At 38.0% G+C, this 20477-nt stretch overlaps 1 protein-coding gene across 2 annotated transcripts; it reads left to right on the forward strand.

Moving 5' to 3' along the window:
* Positions 1 to 1522: 1522 nt before the first annotated feature.
* Positions 1523 to 18820, forward strand: LOC107560365 (myosin-7-like). 2 transcript variants are annotated; one of them, XM_016244517.1, is made up of 39 exons: positions 1523 to 1665; positions 1768 to 1807; positions 1955 to 2166; positions 3252 to 3395; positions 3470 to 3626; positions 4718 to 4745; positions 4841 to 4943; positions 5043 to 5135; positions 5213 to 5276; positions 7466 to 7564; positions 8053 to 8156; positions 8249 to 8387; positions 8465 to 8583; positions 8687 to 8836; positions 9591 to 9761; positions 9846 to 10155; positions 10245 to 10321; positions 10456 to 10661; positions 10838 to 10961; positions 11118 to 11254; positions 11341 to 11596; positions 11703 to 11945; positions 12027 to 12203; positions 12289 to 12434; positions 12530 to 12620; positions 12698 to 13087; positions 13192 to 13318; positions 13418 to 13536; positions 13838 to 14034; positions 14153 to 14336; positions 14431 to 14596; positions 14700 to 14824; positions 14952 to 15260; positions 15359 to 15562; positions 15653 to 15949; positions 16082 to 16186; positions 16263 to 16358; positions 18226 to 18360; positions 18697 to 18820. In XM_016244517.1, the coding sequence occupies exons 3-39, from the start codon at positions 1966 to 1968 to the stop codon at positions 18715 to 18717; spliced, it is 5814 nt and encodes a 1937-aa protein (XP_016100003.1). In that variant the 5' UTR covers positions 1523 to 1665; positions 1768 to 1807; positions 1955 to 1965; the 3' UTR covers positions 18718 to 18820. The 2 variants fall into 2 exon arrangements, with proteins under 2 accessions (XP_016100003.1, XP_016100002.1); XM_016244516.1 differs by lacking the exons at positions 18226 to 18360; positions 18697 to 18820 and adding exons at positions 16442 to 16576; positions 16664 to 16753.
* Positions 18821 to 20477: the final 1657 nt, after the last annotated feature.

The following is a 20477-nucleotide window of genomic DNA, read 5'->3' on the forward strand; positions in this document are numbered from 1 at the left end:
ATTTAATCTGTATAAAAGAAAGCTAATAATAAAATCCACCTCGTGACCAGCAGCACATTGTTCTCCCTCTGTTGGACATGTAACTTCAGTAGACAATGCAACCAACAAGTGTGCCAACATCTATAACTAGATGCTCTTATTTATGTGCATGGAGCCCTTTACAAAGACAGCACCTGCTTCACCCCAGATCTCAACATGTGGGCCGAGCTGTCCTCAATCGGCCAGAAGCACTCAGAAAGAATTTCACACGGTTATCTTTACACTCAAGGGCAAACGGAAAGAAAATAAGTGTCACAGAAGCCGAGGTAAAGGTATATCTTGTTGTTTGATTGGCGCCAACAGGTTCAGTTAATCGTCTAAAGGTAAAATCCAATTTCTCCTGGATTCCAAAACACAACACAATTGATTTAACATCCCAAAAATAGTACTGTTTTTTAGTCTGCATTTCATAAGCATAATTACACTCAAGTGTGTCCATTTGTAAATCCTTAAAGAATCTCACAAGGAGATCTTAGGAAGTGCCTTCAGTGGGTTTCATAATTAACACCCTTCAGACTATTAGACACTATGGCAGCAGGTGTGAGGTGGCGAGTTATTAACACTCATCGCACACTTCTTGTTCCTCCTTGTTAGTCTGAGCGTCATGACCCGACTTGTCAGCTTGCAGGTCTTAAGGTTACAATAGCGCACGGCTGTCAGTCTGCTGCTGCTCTGCAAGATGCTGCTTATCTGTATCAAATGTTCAGTTGTTTAAGATAGTTTTACAGGTCCTAAACCTGATTACAGTTTTGTACCCGAAATGAATTGTGTATATATAAGAGCAGTGACTGCCTTTAGCTATGAACAGAATCCCTTGCTCTCAGTCAATGGATGTAGTCGGGTAGATCAGGCAAGCTCTGCCTCACAATCAAGGAGAAGCACTCAAGAGGAATGTCAGAGGGATATCTGTATGCTCAAGTGTACAGAGAAGACGACAAATGCTCCATCACTGGTACAGCACAAACTGAAATATTCACACCTTGACCAGGCCTGTCCAATAACTGTTAAACAGGTGAGGCCTCTAGTGGAAACCAAAGGAACAGGCAGGGTCTATAGAATTCATAAAAGTGGCTTATCTAATCTTTCTAAAGAAGACAAAATAAAATAAAATATGCCATTTGGAGACAGATACCTATTGGATTTCCCTATAACTATTTTAGATACATTTTGAGTTTAAATTTTCTTAATCTTAAAAAATTCTGTGTTTCTGGTCAACAGACATTCAGTGGGTGAGTAAAATTATCTCTGGTTTATATGACAATATGTATGAATGTTTCTTAAAACCATTTTTGAAACTCAAGCATTATTAACCTGACATGAGTGACATATAATACCACATTAAATCCCCCCCCCCACCCCACACTTTTCCCCAGCATACCCAACCCATCCTTCCTAACCAAACTGAGCAAGCCGGACACTTTGCATGATGCCAACAACCATATTTAGAGGAACAATTGCATTATAAAAGGAGGCATGACATGTTTTTCAATTGTGTCACCGTTATCTTTCCTTCTGTGCGGTAAGTTGAGGCGAGCTGTGACTCCTATTAGAAACTAACTTCAAAGTTGTAGTCAATGGACATAGTATCATAGACTTTACGACAGAAAGGAGGAATCGCATTGCCTGGTACTATTGTTTCTTATCTGAAGTGATTTGGGTTTGATTATTTGGTGGTCAGTAGTAGAAATGAGACACTGGTGACATTTTCTTTCTTTTGTGTGGAGCTAGAGCTTTGAACCATCTGTCTCTGAAGAAGAGTACTGCGAAAGTAAGTGGATTTTAGTCATACTTAAGGTAATGTGCATTTACTTCATAATTTGAAATAATTTACATAATTTGAAAACTGAATGCATACTGGTCATGTCACTTCATTAATTACAATTATGCCAAATAGAGTTTACTTGGAATCCAACAGATCGGTGAAAGATGGGGGATGCCCAGATGGCAGAGTTTGGACCTGCTGTTCCATTTCTCAGGAAGTCGGACATAGAGCGTCTGGAGGCCCAAACTCGCCCCTTTGACATGAAGAAAGAATGTTTTGTTCCTGATGCTGCAGAGGAGTATCTTAAAGCATCTATTATTAGACGAGATGGTGATAAAGTCACCTGTGAGAATTCAAAGGGAGTGGTAAGTTTTAATAAGCTTTAGCAGTGGCATTGTGAATAATTAGATGTATTTTAATTAATGCTGTAACTTTTTTATTATATATATATATATATACAGTCAAACCAAAATTTATTCAGACACCTTCAACATTTCATACATCATCAGTTTATTCTCTATGGTTTAGAAAATGGTAATAAAATAAAGTTAAACTCTCAGAACAAATTGATCTTGATAATGTCAGATAACACTTCAGCAAAACATGGTCAGGTCAAAGTGTCTGAATAATTTTTGGTCCAAAAGTTTTAGCAATTTTACTGGTAGTCCACTGTATGAGGAATTTTTGGGTATAAAATGTCAGTTTACTTTATTTTGCTGTCCTCACTTACATAAATGAACTATAGTGTCCTGCACTCACTAGTAAAAAAATATCAACAATTATATATGTAAGGGGGTGTCTGAATAATTTTTGGTTTGACTGTATATATATATATATATATATATATATATAGACATACGGTAGACAACCAAAATGACTATTACCGCCGCTACAGGGCCACAGCGTTAAATGCAAGTCAGTCATGTGTTAGAGTCGTTCATGAATGATTTTAGCAAATGGCTGCAATATAACAAAGAGTGAAAAATTTAAGGGGGTCTGAATACTTTCCGTACCCACTGTATATATATATACATACACAGTATATACACGCACACACACACTCACACAGAAAGAAAGCCATTATTATACAATTTCTTCTAGGCAAGTCTGAGTGAACTGCGGTGCTAGTAGGTTGACAGTTCAGAATAAGTATTTGGATAATTACAGTTGAGAAAATAATAATAATAATAGTAGTAATACATACATGCATGCATACATTTTCTAAAATCATCTTTGTCTTGAGTTAGTTTTTTTTATTAAAATTGCCCCACAATCTAATGAATTCTAATGATGTAACTATTATTCTCATTTGTAAGTTGCTATGGATAAAACTATATGCTAAATAAAACATAAATGAAAGCAATCCTGATGGTGTGCAAAAAATAAAATAAAAATAATGTACTGATACTGTGACACTGGGTTGACTGTCAAAAACCTGATGTTCTCACAGACAGTAACTGTGAAAGAAGATGATGTTCATCCTCAGAACCCGCCAAAGTTTGATAAAATTGAGGACATGGCGATGTTCACCTTCCTGCACGAGCCCGCTGTGCTGTTTAACCTCAAAGAGCGTTACGCAGCCTGGATGATCTACGTGAGTCTTTAAACACTCACAGCTTCACTTTATCACGTGTGAGCAGATCTGAAGCTGCTGTGAATCTCTTACAGACCTACTCTGGGCTCTTCTGTGTCACTGTCAACCCCTACAAGGGGCTGCCAGTGTACAACCAGGAAGTCGTCGTTGCCTACAGAGGAAAGAAGAGGACTGAAGCTCCTCCTCACATCTTCTCCATCTCTGACAATGCCTACCAGTACATGCTGTCAGGTGCGTCTACTTGATATATCCAACATAGTTTACAATAAGGACAAATTCCTAATGGCCTTTTTGCACCCTTGGAGGACACTTTGGGAAGTAGGGGCCATTTGTAGGGGCATTCCAAACTAATGTGTACACCTGAATCCCTTCACGAAGGGCCCTTCCACAAGTCTGTTAGTGAAGGGTACATGTGATGGTAACTTAAAGGAAGTAATTTTATTGTTTATAGTCATGTGACCCAGGGTGGCGTGTCCTCGTGATTCATTTTAAAGCTAGATATGGCAGGAGAGCCATATAAACTATATAAACAGAATAGTTATATATATATATATATATATATATAATTAAAAACAGATATTTTACCTCAAATTTGTTTATGCTATTAAAATGTTCAAACTAACATTCAAGTATTGCTTTGTTCATTTTGCATTGCCGTCACTGATATAAATAGTTTCTGTTGCTCTTAGTTTGTCATACAGAGTATGAAGCATAATTATCCTTGTGTGCCAAAAATCTCAATTTCCAAAAATTGTCTGATTATTCAGCTTTTGAAATATATTGCTAATATGCATGCAATCTCATGAACATATGACATTAAATATACAGTATATATATATATATATAAATAGATATATATATATATATATATATATATATATATATATATATATATGAAACACATTTTTGTCATGCATTTCATAGGAAGTTTAAATAAGTTTCATAATAAGAAATGTTTAATAGTACATACATTAGGTAAATGTAACTATACCTGCATTATAAAATGTATATTTATTTGCAGCAAATAACAGCAACAAGATATTCCTGTTGTTGCTGCCTAGCATTGTCATGGTAACATTCCAGGTGAAGATGAGGAAATTACGTTGTCTTTCATTGTTCCCTTTGCCAAATGCATTCCAAATGGCTTCATTATGACACACAAGTGCCCTCCAAAGTCCCCACATCAAAGCTCACTTGCGACTGGAATTTGCCCCAGTTGTGCACACATACAGTATACTTCAATACTCTATAGAAACTTGCTGGAATAAGAAACCGATATTCAAGCGATCCATTTAATAACAAAACATTATTCTATTTTGCAGACAGGGAAAACCAGTCAATTCTTATCACGTAAGACTATTTGCTTTTTATATAGATGCAAAATCTCAATAAGCCTGACAAGACAAAGTATGTCTATCCTGTCTAAGACTGGTTTGTGTTGACAGTGGAGAATCTGGTGCTGGAAAGACTGTGAACACCAAGAGAGTCATTCAGTACTTTGCCAGCATTGCTGCTAGTCCTTCAAAGAAGGAGACCAGTGAAAAAAAGGTAAATCGGGGAGATCTGAATTAAAAATAAAATTATTGTACTGCGATTTTGTTTGATTGTCATTCACTGTGCACACATTTCAAATGTTGTGTTTTTTAGGGTACTCTGGAGGATCAAATCATCCAGTGTAATCCTGCTCTTGAGGCCTTTGGTAATGCCAAGACCATCAGAAATGACAACTCATCTCGCTTTGTGAGTGGACACCACTTTAAGTTACAAATCATTTTCCTTTTTCCACTGTATTTAAAGACAATATCCCTTTCGAACAGGGCAAGTTTATCCGGATCCACTTTGCTGCTAGTGGCAAGCTAGCATCTGCTGATATTGAGACCTGTAAGAAAGATCTTTGATTATTTACTGGTTTGTCTTTTATGACTCCTACTCTGTAATATGTGTGTGTATCCATACAAAGCATATTTTAGGGACAAATTTGCACCCAGAAGTGAGCTATATAGGGCATCTAGGAATGTCTTTACATGTAAAAAATAATATATAAAGTTGTTTTTTTATTCTACAAATGAAGAAAGTTTTCTGTTAGAGTTAGTTGAAAGACGATTAATATTAATAATTTATTTATTAGTGCTGTCAAGCAATTAATATTTTTAATCTAATTAATTACACAATGTAGCGATTAATTAATTGCAGGGCTCGCAAAATTTCAAAATCCCTGATAGCCCTTCGGGCAGGCATTCTTCAGATTTTGGTAGCCCGAAATGAATTTAACTAGCCCGAATAAAAAAAAGACATCGGCTGAGCTTTACTGTGGACAAATCAGCATGATCAGCAAAAACTAGTTGCATATAGGGATGTAATGATTCACTAACCTTGCGATTACATGATACAATTTTCTTACAATTAATTTTTATATTTATTTTTTTACAAAATGAGATTTAAGACAATTTATAAATGAAAATGTGTCTTTTTATTATTTCTCAGATAAAATGCTGCATATTTCTTTGTGAAATTGAAATGTTAAATAATAAAACTAACTCAAAATTTTAAAACAAATCACAAATCAAATAAAAAAAATATACACAACTAAAATAAATCTCTTCATATAAACAAAGGCTTTGCCTGTGCTCCATTTAAAATCAGAGTATAACCACTGCATTTGAATTACTATCCAAAAAAGATGCTAAATACATGTTATTTGGATTGTATCATTTCAAAATTTAAAGCAAAAACAGAATGGTCCGATTTTAGCTTTGTGGATGAGATAATTGAAATGTTAAATAATAAAACTAACTCAAAATTTTAAAACAAATCACAAATCAAATAAAAAAAATATACACAACTAAAATAAATCTCTTCATATAAACAAAGGCTTTGCCTGTGCTCTATTTAAAATCAGAGTATAACCACTGCATTTGAATTACTATCCAAAAAAGATGCTAAATACATGTTATTTGGATTGTATCATTTCAAAATTTAAAGCAAAAACAGAATGGTCCGATTTTAGCTTTGTGAATGAGATGCAAATGTCACTCTCTGACAGCAGGTGGCACTAAAGGAACAGCAGGTATTTATAGGCTGCTGCCCCTTTAAGACCGAATGCACGTATCCAATATAATGATGCACAGGAGATTTTTTTCTTCACTGTTTACGTTCACTTAAGACATAACCAACTGTGTTTACGAGAATACTTGCAGAGACAATTATTTTGAGATAATTTTGTGTGTATGTGTTCATTCAGATGCAAGGATTCGCGGAATGCGGCTCTCAGAAACCGCTCCGAATGCGAATGTTTAAATCGGCAAGACTTAGAAACAAGTAAACGATCAACTACGATCCGTTTCACCCCTACAAGCGAGTGAACAACGTAAATCAAGTTAGGAATTTAATTTCAAGATAGCCCGTCGGGCAGGGCGGTGATATATTTTGGCAGCCCGACTGGAAAATACAATAGCCCCGGGACGTTGGGATAGCGATTTTGCAAGCCCTGAATTGGATTAAATTTAAAGTCATTAAATGAGAAAAACATCAAACAGACATAGCAAAAAGCCACTTTAGAAATAAATATTTTATTGGATTAAACATAGAATGTTGACTTTATTCTGTGGAATATAAAAGAAGATAATTTGAGCAATGTCTCAGTATTTTTTATTTTTTTTGTTCATACAATGGAAGTCAATGGTAACCAAAACAGTTTGGTTACCAACATTCTTCAAAATAACTTATTTTATGTTCCGTGAAAGAAAGTCATACAGGTTTGAAATTACTTGACGGTGAGGAAATGATGACTAAACCTTTAATGTTTTTATTATTATTATTATTAATATGGAAATATTAAATTATTATTTATTTTTATTAAATGAAAATCTAAATAAGAAACTAAAACTGCCAGTAGGTGGCGGTAAATGTTTCAATGAGTCTTTGAGTCATTCATTCATTCAATTCGTTCAAACGGCTGATTCATTCAGAAACTGATATACAGTATATATATATATATATATATAGAAGTCTATGGAATGTCCCCATTTAGATACAATGCTTATTTTGTGAATTCTAAATTCTATGACCAGATCTTCTGGAGAAGTCTCGTGTGACTTTCCAGCTCAAGGCTGAGAGAGATTACCACATCTTCTACCAGATCCTGTCTCAGAAGAAACCAGAACTATTAGGTGGGCAAAAAATGTTAAAACCAAACAGCTACAATTTTGTTCATCAACATTTTACAACAAAAATGTGTAACACTTTATTTTAAGGTGTCCTTGTTACATATGTTACACGTACTTACTATTATAATAACAATTAATTATGCATAATTACATGCAAGTAACCCTAAACCAAACCGTAAGATTAAGATTAAGCAGCCAAATCATAATATATTACAGTAATAATTATATGTTACCCGGTGAAGAGCAGACACTGTCTGGAAAGAAGAGCCCTTTTTCTTCTTCTCCTTTGCTTTGCCACCACCTCCCTCCGCGGCTGTTGAAATAAAAAAATTTTTAAATTAACCTTGCATTAAAACCTTATTTGTCTCTATTGTTTGCATACTCAGTACTTATATGTATAATTACACTGGAACAAGGACACCTTAAAATAAAGTGTAACCCAAAAATGTATTAAAACATGATGTCTAAGTGTCTTGTGTCTTTTCTCTCAGAGATGCTGCTGATCACAGCAAACCCTTACGATTACGCCTTCATCTCTCAAGGAGAAACACAAGTGGCCTCTATTGATGATGCTGACGAGCTGATGGCTACAGATGTGCGTTATCTGAAATAGCTATGAAATCTATTTAATACATTTTGACATTATCTTCTTAAGATGAGGCATTAATCATGGAAAATTTGCTGTAGGAAGCGTTTGATGTGTTGGGCTTCACCCAAGAGGAGAAGAACGGCATCTACAAGCTGATTGGTGCCATCATGCAGTACGGCAACATGAAGTTCAAGCAGAAGCAACGCGAGGAACAGGCAGAGGCTGATGGGACTGAGGGTCAGTATCAGGAGAAAATGCTGACAGGATGCATACATAGATTCATTACAGTCAACCTTCTTTTTAATTCATGTTAGATGCTGATAAATCAGCTTATCTGATGGGTCTGAACTCCGCTGATCTCATCAAGGCTCTGTGCCACCCGAGAGTCAAAGTAGGGAATGAGTGGGTCACCAAGGGACAGAATGTCCAGCAGGTGGAGACTACTTTGTGTTATCTTTAACATACTGTTTACAAAACAACCAAATGTCTATGCAGTGAGACTTACCCTTAATTTACTTAACTTATCCCACAAAAAGGTGTACTATGCCATTGGTGCTCTGTCAAAGTCAGTGTACGAGAAGATGTTCCTCTGGATGGTTGTGAGAATCAACCAATCCCTGGACACCAAACAGCCTCGTCAGTACTTCATTGGTGTGCTGGACATTGCTGGATTTGAGATCTTTGATGTAAGTATTTGATTTTGTTTCCTATTAGTCACTCTTCTGGATCTAGACACAATTCAGCTGTCACCAGCGAGTAAGGTTTCCGGGTTGCTCAAGGGGACTGTCCATGTAACATAAGATGGCATTATTTAATTGCAGATGTAGTGTATGGCTATGTATACCTTGAAAGTCCAATTTCACTGGACCGTTATATGATGATAAACAATGTATTAGATTGTACATTATCATAATTAACTGATATCCAAATTACCTAAATGTACAATTATAGATGATAGAATTCTAATGCATAGCTACAGACCCATGAGCTGGTTTGGCATAAGTTTCTTTCCTGTCTTCTATTGAAGGAAGATGCGGGACAGAGAGTCTTTTTTATAGCCAATAAACTTTAGTTTATGTCAGCAAAATCCCAATTTGCTACCAGCTACCGCTGTTCATGGAAGGTGGAATTGGGGGGAGGGGATCCTCTTATAGAAAGTGTATTATTGGGAAATTTTTTTTACTGTACATACTTGTCTAAATAAAACTTGCCAAGATTATTTTTGATCCATTAATCTAGAACTGTTCCTTTTAAATTGTGTATGTTTGATTAAAGTTTATTTAGTCATTTTCCAGGAGTACATTGGCAATTGGATAGTATAGAAATACACTTTACAGATAAATTTGCATAAATTGTGACATTCCATTAAAAAATAACAATGTGTCACTCTGTGGCTATATGTTTTATACCCATGTTGAAAACATTGTTAATCTGTTCTAGTTCAACACCTTTGAGCAGATGTGCATCAACTTCACTAATGAGAAGTTGCAGCAGTTCTTCAACCATCACATGTTTGTGTTGGAGCAAGAGGAATACAAGAAGGAGGGTATTGAATGGGTGTTCATTGACTTTGGCATGGACTTGCAGGCTTGTATTGATCTCATTGAAAAGGTGAGTTTTTAAATTTGAGCGATATCAGGTATTGGATCAACAATTCTCAGCTAATTTGAAACTCCTTTCTCTATTGTTTGCTAGCCCATGGGTATCATGTCCATTCTTGAAGAGGAGTGCATGTTCCCCAAAGCCAGTGATGCAACATTCAAAGCTAAGCTTTATGACAACCATTTGGGGAAAAGTGCTAACTTCCAGAAGCCCAGGATTGTCAAGGGTAAACCAGAGGCCCATTTCGCCCTGGTTCACTATGCTGGCACAGTTGACTACAACATCAATAACTGGCTGGTGAAGAACAAGGACCCTCTTAATGAGACGGTTGTTGGCCTGTATCAGAAATCCACCATGAAACTTCTTTCTAACCTATTTGCTAATTATGCTAGTGCTGACGCAGGTGTGTTGTGTTGTCAAAGGGGGGGAAATCCTTGTGACAAATAAGGTTTTAATGCAAGGTTCATTTAAAAAAAATGTTTCTTACAACAGCCGCGGAGGGTGGTGGCAAAGCAAAGGAGAAGAAGAAAAAGGGCTCTTCTTTCCAGACAGTGTCTGCTCTTCACCGGGTAACATATAGAGTGTTTTTCACACTAAAAATTATTACTGTAATATATTATGATTTGGCTTCTTAATCTTTTTAAACAGCGTGACAACCTAAAATATATGTTGACAGAGTGATGGATAATATATCTATCCACAGGAGAACCTGAACAAGCTGATGACCAACTTGAGGTCAACTCACCCTCACTTTGTGCGCTGCATCATCCCCAATGAGACTAAGACTCCTGGGGCGATGGAGAATCCTCTGGTCATGCACCAGCTGCGCTGTAACGGTGTGCTGGAGGGCATCAGAATCTGCAGAAAGGGATTCCCCAACAGGATCCTGTATGGAGATTTCAAACAACGGTACATTCACTTATGAATACAAGTCACACTTGGGTCAAAAACTTACTGACTTTCTGGTCAAAAATGCAATCAGAGTCGACACATTTTCAAATATGCAATATTTAATATTTCTCATTCAAAATTGTTTCTTATTTGGTTTGCCAAAAACAATTATTATCTAATTTATGGAATAACAGATATCGTATCCTGAACCCTGCTGCCATTCCAGAGGGTCAGTTCATTGACAGCAGGAAAGGAGCTGAGAAGTTATTGGGCTCTTTGGACATTGACCACAACCAGTACAAGTTTGGACATACTAAGGTACCCTAAAAAAATGTCTAGTTTAGTTTATTTATTATATGAAAAAAAAACATTACAAAAACACTGGACAATCAAATAATGTGACATTGGCATGCATAGAATGATCACTTTCATAATTTAAGGCTGAAAATTAAGAGACCCTTTTTATTCCCCAAGGTGTTCTTCAAGGCTGGTCTTCTGGGTACTCTTGAAGAGATGCGAGATGACCGTCTTGCTCTCATCATTACTGGTATTCAAGCAAGAGCTCGTGGTCTTCTCTCAAGAATTGAGTTCCAGAAGATTGTTGATCGCAGGTAAAGCTTTAGGCAATAATTACCAGAAGAATGCCACTGGTATACTTCATATGATGTATATGAACTAACTTTGTGTCATATTGCAGAGATGCCTTGCTTGTGATCCAGTGGAATGTACGTGCCTTCATGGGTGTCAAGAATTGGCCCTGGATGAAGCTCTACTTCAAGATCAAACCGCTGCTGAGATCTGCTGAAGCAGAGAAAGAAATGGCAAACATGAAGGAAGAATTCCTGAAGTTGAAGGAGGCTTATGCCAAATCTGAAGCTCGCAGAAAGGAGCTTGAGGAAAAGATGGTTTCTCTTCTCCAAGAGAAGAACGACCTGCAACTTCAAGTCCAAACTGTAAGTTTATGATTAATGAATAATTAATCAAATGTATAATTAAATTTTTTTTAATGTTGCAAAGACATTAAAATTAATGCAAAGAATTTTCTGTATCTGTCAACAGGAGCAAGATAATCTTTGCGATGCTGAGGAGAGATGTGAGGGTCTGATCAAGAACAAGATCCAGTTTGAAGCCAAAGTCAAAGAGCTGACTGAGAGACTGGAGGATGAAGAAGAAATGAATGCTGAGCTGACTGCCAAGAAACGAAAGCTGGAAGATGAATGTTCTGAGCTCAAGAAGGACATTGATGATCTTGAACTCACTCTGGCCAAAGTGGAGAAAGAGAAACATGCCACTGAGAACAAGGTTAGTTTTCAACACTGAACATGTCTGAGATGTAAGATTGGTTTGCTAGGAGTCTCCTGATACAATTACACAATTCTGTAGGTTAAAAACCTGACAGAAGAGATGGCAGCTTTGGATGAGATCATTGCTAAGCTGACAAAGGAGAAGAAAGCTCTTCAGGAGGCCCATCAGCAAACGCTGGATGACCTCCAGAGTGAGGAAGACAAAGTCAACACTCTCACCAAAGCCAAAGCCAAGCTGGAGCAACAAGTGGATGATGTGAGTAGTTTGTTGATACTTCTGAAGTAAATGAACCATGATGGGAAAAAAAGATAAATAAAATACTCTGTTATTGTCCTTCCAGCTTGAGGGTTCCCTGGAACAGGAAAAGAAGCTCCGCATGGATCTGGAGAGGGCAAAGAGGAAGCTCGAGGGAGACTTAAAGTTGACCCAAGAGAGCGTGATGGACCTGGAAAATGACAAACAACAACTGGAAGAGAGGATTAAAAAGTGTGTTTTCCAGGGGGTGAAATAATTTTACCACAATACTGATAACAATCGGAGTCCTTATTGACATATTTTATTAAATATTTTCTGCAACACAGGAAAGATTTTGAGATCAGCCAGCTCAATAGCAAGATTGAAGATGAACTGGCAATGGCAGGTCAACTCCAGAAGAAACTGAAGGAGTTGCAGGTAAAATTCATCATTCTTAATAGTTTACATATTTGGACAGTTAGGAATTCTAACTTTGATTTTCCTTACAATACCAGGCTCGTATTGAAGAGCTGGAGGAAGAGCTGGAGGCTGAGAGAGCTGCTCGTGCCAAAGTTGAGAAACAGAGAGCTGATCTGTCCAGAGAACTGGAGGAGATCAGCGAGAGGCTGGAGGAGGCTGGTGGAGCCACCGCTGCCCAGATCGAGATGAACAAGAAACGTGAAGCTGAGTTACAGAAACTGCGCAGAGACCTTGAAGAGTCCACTCTGCAACATGAGTCCATTGCAGCTACACTGAGGAAGAAACATGCCGACAGTGTAGCTGATCTGGGAGAGCAGATTGACAACCTTCAGAGAGTGAAGCAGAAGCTGGAGAAAGAGAAGAGTGAACTCAGACTGGAACTGGATGACGTGGTCTCCAACATGGAGCAGCTTGTAAAGGCCAAGGTGATGATTTCTTTCCATGTTTTCTTGTGTTCTTAAGAATTATGCTGTCAGCTTTATTCATCCACTGTGCTGCTTCAATTTTGTTCAATTGAATGTCTTTACAGGCAAACTTGGAGAAAATGTGCAGGACCCTTGAGGACCAGATGTCAGAATATAGAACAAAATACGAAGAAGGACAACGCAGCATCAATGACTTAACCATGCAAAAAGCTAGGTTGCAAACCGAAAATGGTATGTACTCTGATAGGCTATCACTTCAGTTGTTTTTTTAGACATATTTCTAAGATCACACACTACTTTCTGTAATGTAATGGTTATAATTCTATCTAGGGGAGCTTTCTAGACAGCTTGAAGAGAAGGATTCCTTGGTCTCTCAGCTAACAAGAGGCAAGCAGTCCTACACCCAGCAGATTGAGGACCTCAAACGACAACTAGAGGAGGAAGTCAAGGTATTTTATTTTTTCAAAGAATTTATTACATGTACATTTAATCATTTATCCAAAGTGACTTTCAAATGATGGCAACAGAAGCAATCAAAACAACAAAAGAGCAACAATAAATAAGTGTTGTGACAAATCCCAGATAGTCTAATACAGTACAAGTTGCAAGTTTTTTTAAATTTTTTAATAATAATTAAAAACAAGTAGATAGAATAGAATACGAATAGAGAACACTAATGTTAGAGGGTCAAGTTTAATTTCCATTGCATTTCTATGTATACTGTTAACTATACATTTTCAATGTTCATAGGCTAAGAATGCCCTGGCTCATGCAGTTCAGTCTGCTCGTCATGATGCTGATCTACTGAGGGAACAGTATGAGGAGGAACAAGAAGCCAAAGCTGAGTTGCAGCGTAGTCTGTCCAAGGCAAACTCTGAAGTGGCTCAGTGGAGAACCAAGTATGAAACTGATGCCATCCAGAGGACTGAGGAGCTGGAGGATGCTAAGTATGAACAAGAAATACAGTATTTCATATAGTTCGATTGATCTATAAAAATCTTGATCTTATTGAAAGACAAAGGCCTCACTAAGTTGTTTTGGAACTATTTCTGTTTATTCATGAAGGAAGAAACTTGCCCAGCGTCTGCACGATGCAGAAGAAGCTGTGGAAGCAGTCAATGCTAAATGTTCCTCACTGGAGAAGACCAAGCACAGGCTGCAGAATGAGATTGAAGATCTCATGGTAGATGTGGAGAGATCCAATGCTGCTGCTGCTGCTCTGGACAAGAAGCAAAGAAACTTTGACAAGGTGAATAAAACACGCTTACTTATAGATAAATAATCTTTCAGTATTCATCAATCTCCAATGGTAGCTAATCAAAGTCTCTGAAACTATCAAACAGGTCCTAGCCGAATGGAAGCAGAAATATGAGGAGTCTCAGAGTGAGCTGGAAAGCTCCCAGAAGGAAGCCAGATCTCTGAGCACTGAACTATTCAAACTGAAGAACTCTTATGAGGAGTCTCTGGATCATTTGGAGACCATGAAGAGAGAAAACAAGAACCTCCAAGGTGCCCTTTGTTTATTAGTCAGCTAAGAATTCACATATCACAAAATGTAAATATTTCTCTTTGCTTTTTATGCATTAACCTATATTACCTTCCCTAACAACAGAGGAGATTTCTGATCTCACTGAACAAATTGGTGAGAGTGGAAAGAACATTCATGAACTAGAGAAAATTCGTAAGCAGTTGGAGCAGGAAAAATCTGAAATTCAAGCAGCTCTGGAGGAAGCTGAGGTAAATCTAGATATCTAATTGTTGATATTTTTAGTGTTTTTTGTGTATTAATTCAAAAGAAAACAATAATGGGTATTCTAATAGAAGTGAACATGCTTTTTAATAACTAAGTTAACTGATCTGTCAGGGCTCCCTGGAGCATGAAGAAGGAAAGATTCTTAGAGCTCAACTGGAGTTCAGCCAGATCAAAGCTGACATTGAACGTAAGCTGTCTGAGAAAGATGAAGAGATGGAGCAGACCAAGAGGAACCAGCAGAGAATGATTGATACCCTGCAGAGCTCACTGGAATCAGAGACTCGCAGCAGGAATGAAGCTCTCAGACTGAAGAAGAAGATGGAGGGAGACCTCAATGAGATGGAGATTCAGCTCAGCCAGGCTAACAGACAGGCTTCAGAAGCCCAGAAGCAACTCAAGGGTCTTCATGGACATCTCAAAGTATGCTAGATTTTTCTTTCACCAAAAATGTGTAATGCAAAAGTGAAATCTTATAAAGTTCTGCAGTCTTTTAATTTATAAAAAATGGTACTTTACAGGATATCCAAATTCAGCTGGATGACACTCTTCGCAGTAATGATGATCTCAAAGAGAACATCGCCATTGTGGAGAGACGCAACAATCTGCTGCAGGCTGAACTGGACGAGCTGAGATCCCTGGTGGAACAGACTGAGAGAGGAAGGAAACTGGCTGAGCAGGAGCTGCTGGACATCAGCGAGAGAGTCCAGCTCCTGCATTCTCAGGTATGACAGCTCTGTACTAGACAAACACTAGTAACAACCCTTACAATATCATCTAGAAACCGTGTGAATGTCAATATTGTCTATGTTTAGAACACCAGTCTGCTGAATCAGAAGAAGAAGCTGGAGGGAGATAATTCTCAGCTTCAGACTGAGGTTGAGGAGGCAGTGCAGGAGTGCAGGAATGCTGAGGAAAAAGCCAAGAAGGCTATCACTGATGCTGCCATGATGGCAGAGGAGCTGAAGAAGGAGCAGGACACCAGCGCTCATCTGGAGCGCATGAAGAAGAACATGGAGCAAACCATCAAGGACCTGCAGCACCGTCTGGATGAAGCTGAGCAGATCGCCATGAAGGGAGGCAAGAAGCAGGTCCAGAAACTGGAAGCCAGGGTTAGTTTATCAAACTCAGGTCTTAACAATGCATTTTCTTTTCACACATCTTGTATGTTTGTTATTATTTATGAATATATGTACTCAGAGCTTCAGAATTGGTCAGTTTGAAATTATTTTGGATTTCTCTAGGTGAGAGAGCTGGAAAATGAGGTGGAGATAGAACAGAGAAAGGCGAGCGAATCTGTGAAAGGAGTTCGTAAATATGAGAGGCGCATCAAGGAGCTCACCTACCAGGTCACTTTCAATATTCAATACGATTTCTCTATCCTCAAACCACCCAGACCAAAAATAATCAAAAGTCTATTAACAGACTGAGGAAGACCGCAAGAATCTGGCTCGCCTTCAAGACCTGGTGGACAAACTCCAGCTGAAAGTCAAGTCCTACAAGAGAGCTGCTGAGGAGGCGGTGAGTTCATTTCGTCATCTCTTTACTGTATATATACACTGTTCTGTACATTGTCTTTGCCAACAACCTTTTGTTTTAATCAGGAGGAACAGGCTAATTCTAATCTGGCCAAGTTCCGTAAGATGCAGCATGAGCTGGATGAGGCAGAGGAGAGGGCTGATATTGCTGAATCTCAGGTCAACAAGCTGAGAGCCAAGAGCCGTGATTCAGGATCCAAGGTAATTTTTTTTGTCCAATTAAAAATTCTGATATAGTACAGCATAGCTTGCCATGATACTTACATTCTTTTTGCTCTCTTATTACAGAAAGGAAAGGATGAAGAGTAATCCTCCAAAATAAAGCTTTTGTTTGCTGTGAAACCACATTCATGTACTGGTTCTGATGAAGCAATAAAAACCGCAATTCTGAATTCTGAACTTCTTCCGTTTCTGCTTCCATTCAGCCTCACCATGCATCTAAAGTACAAAAGTGGGCATTAAGGGTGTGATTGAAAAACAAACAGACATGTTGTAATTGTATTATCTGCTGCAGGCTGAACTGGACGAGCTGAGATCCCTGGTGGAACAGACTGAGAGAGGAAGGAAACTGGCTGAGCAGGAGCTGCTGGACGTCAGCGAGAGAGTCCAGCTCCTGCATTCTCAGGTATGACAGCTCTGTACTAGACAAACACTAGTAACAACCCTTACAATATCATCTAGAAACCGTGTGAATGTCAATATTGTCTATGTTTAGAACACCAGTCTGCTGAATCAGAAGAAGAAGCTGGAGGGAGATAATTCTCAGCTTCAGACTGAGGTTGAGGAGGCAGTGCAGGAGTGCAGGAATGCTGAGGAAAAAGCCAAGAAGGCTATCACTGATGCTGCCATGATGGCAGAGGAGCTGAAGAAGGAGCAGGACACCAGCGCTCATCTGGAGCGCATGAAGAAGAACATGGAGCAAACCATCAAGGACCTGCAGCACCGTCTGGATGAAGCTGAGCAGATCGCCATGAAGGGAGGCAAGAAGCAGGTCCAGAAACTGGAAGCCAGGGTTAGTTTATCAAACTCAGGTCTTAACAATGCATTTTCTTTTCACACATCTTGTATGTTTGTTATTATTTATGAATATATGTACTCAGAGCTTCAGAATTGGTCAGTTTGAAATTATTTTGGATTTCTCTAGGTGAGAGAGCTGGAAAATGAGGTGGAGATAGAACAGAGAAAGGCGAGCGAGTCTGTGAAAGGAGTTCGTAAATATGAGAGGCGCATCAAGGAGCTCACCTACCAGGTCACTTTCTCTGATATATAAATGTGTTTTTATTCATGCAAAGATTTTATGAAACAACACAATTAGTGACAAAGTCAATTTATGCCCTATGACTACATATACAGACTGAGGAGGACCGTAAGAATCTGGCACGTCTTCAGGACCTGGTGGACAAACTCCAGCTGAAGGTTAAGTCCTACAAGAGAGCTGCTGAGGAGGCGGTAAGTTAAAGTTAATTTCAGTAACAATGTATGCATTTATTGAAATCTAAAGACATTTTAATCATGCTTATGTTTACAAAAATAAATAAAAAATAGCAATGTCGGAAGAATTTACTAAATTTGTATATTTATCTTAATCTGGAGACTTAAAAAAACTCAAAATATGCCTAGTCCCCCAGCTGAGTCTGGCTCCTCAGTGTTTTCCCCTTCACTTCCTAAACAGCTTCTTTCTAAGATAAAGTTACATTTTGCTTGCTCACTGTAAGCTTTCATATAGCTTAAGCATGATTGCCATTATTTTCTGGGTTGAATCCATTTGGATTGTGATTAACTTACAATAAAATTGTGACTTGATTGCTTGGCATAGAATTGCTTGAAAATATATTTCCATGTGTTTTCAGGAGGAGCAGGCCAATTCCAATCTGGGCAAGTTCCGTAAAATTCAGCATGAGCTGGATGAAGCAGAAGAGAGGGCTGATATTGCTGAATCTCAGGTCAACAAGCTGAGAGCCAAGAGCAGAGACACTAGCGCTAAGGTAAGTGTTTGTTTTCAGCATACAAATGTTAAATGATTTGGCAGATGTGATGCATATATCTTTTACTGAAAGTAAACTCTAAAGCAAACTAAAGGAACTAGTTGACTGTGTCAACCTACACATAAATGTTTCAATAATTTTTGTGGAAAACAATATTCTGTTGCCACAAAAGCCTTGATAAGCAGAGCTAATGGCAACTCCATTGAGAAATATGTTAGTGCAATTATATTTGGCAAGAAAACGAATGAATCCTAAACAACTATTTTCATGGGCAAAATGTATTACTTTTTTTTTTTAACAAGAATTAATCTTACGTCTTTTTTCTCCCTTGAACAGAAAGGACATGATGAGGAATGAAGCTCTGCCATCTCTCAAAATCTGTTGCGTCTCTTTGAATCCATTAGTCTCTAGATCAATAGAATAAAGCAAATGTGCACATGAAACTTTTGCCACATTGTGTTATTTAAAAACTAAATTGGCATCATCACAAGAGGTATAAACTGTGTGCTTTACATAACTAAGTCAAATCATACTTGCTAAAATCTTTTTGATCAGGCATTAGCTGACTACTACAAAATTCTAATTTTGTCAAGATTTGGTGTATGGTTCATGTAGTCACAAGCAATAATGGATAAACAAAACATTCTGCAATAAAATCCACATCATTGGCTAAGAAATCCACAATAATTCATATCATTCTCCCAAAACAAAGAACCATTAACTCAAAGGTTAACTTACCTTTTCCAATCGTCACAAATAAAAAACAAAAAATTCCAGGAGCAAAAATGTTTCAGATGAGTGAACTGTCCGGTACAGAACTACTCAATGGCTAGGACGGATACAGTATGACACGTGCCTGTTGTTGCTCAAGGTGATGCAGTGGCTCCAACAGACGTGTTGTATAAAAGAGGAGTCGGGGAAGGGAAGGGGTTACTCAACACTTGAGAGGATGAAGAAAGAGTAGTAATTTTAACACTTGTCACTTGTGCTATATTAAGAGTTCCATAAAGCTTAGCACATACTATATATAAGAGGAGCCGCTGACGCACATGATGTAGAACATCTTTAGGCAGTAAAAGAGGTTTTAAGGATGTAAATACTTGCACACAGAAGCTTGACAATGACGATTTTCAATAAATTGAAGACAATTTGTGCATTAACATTGTTGAATTAGAGGTAGACTTAGCTCTTAAAAGGTCAAGGTGGTTAAACAATATGCCAAGTACGGCATTGTTCTCCCTCAATAGGTCATGTAACTTAAGTACTACGAGTTCCAGTAATGGACGTCTACAGATGAGATATGCCCTACATACTGTGTCTCAAAGCATGACACAACCCTTGCTGATCTCTTCAATCATAGAGGGCTCAAAGGAATTTAACAGGTTATCTTTGTCCTCAAGGCTAAAGTAAAGGAAACAATGCCATGTAAACAAGACAACTTGAAGGGTGACCCACGGTCAGCTCTCTGAGGGACAGTAACAGACATAAACCACGTGAACCAGTGCTCTGAAGCATATAGGGGGCTATTTGTAAACTTTTCAGCATGGGTACACGATGCAGCAGATGCACAATGCATTTAGACTTATACTGGTTAGAGTTCCTTTTTGTTTTGATATATTTTTTTAGATACATGTACAAATTGATGTTAATATTTAAAATATCCACTGCACACTGAAGTGATGAGCTTGGTCTAGTCTATTATGATAAAGTGCAGACGATCATGACAATTGCAGTGTACAGCCACCAGAGGGTGTCATTTTGGTGATCAACTGTTCAAACTGTTAAGTACGGTGGCAGAGAAGTGCAAAACAAATCACAATTCTGAAAACAAAATAACAAAATACAAACGCAAATGCAAGTCTAAAAAACAAAATAACAATTCAGAAAACACAACAACAATTCAGAAAACATTATAACAAGTCAGAAAACACAATGACAAATCAGACAAACCGGAAGAGGTAGGTATAGTTTGAGACCGCGCCATTGGTTTGGGATTACTCACCACTGACTGGACGAGATATCTGTCAATCAACATATACAGAGAAGAACCAGCCGAAGAACAGCAGAGTCCTGGTAGAAAGTTCAGAGATGGTATTAAAGTAGCTCAGTTTAAATGT

Source organism: Sinocyclocheilus grahami, unplaced genomic scaffold (assembly GCF_001515645.1).
Source record: "Sinocyclocheilus grahami isolate Dianchi unplaced genomic scaffold, SAMN03320097.WGS_v1.1 scaffold721.1, whole genome shotgun sequence".
NCBI lineage: Eukaryota > Metazoa > Chordata > Actinopteri > Cypriniformes > Cyprinidae > Sinocyclocheilus > Sinocyclocheilus grahami.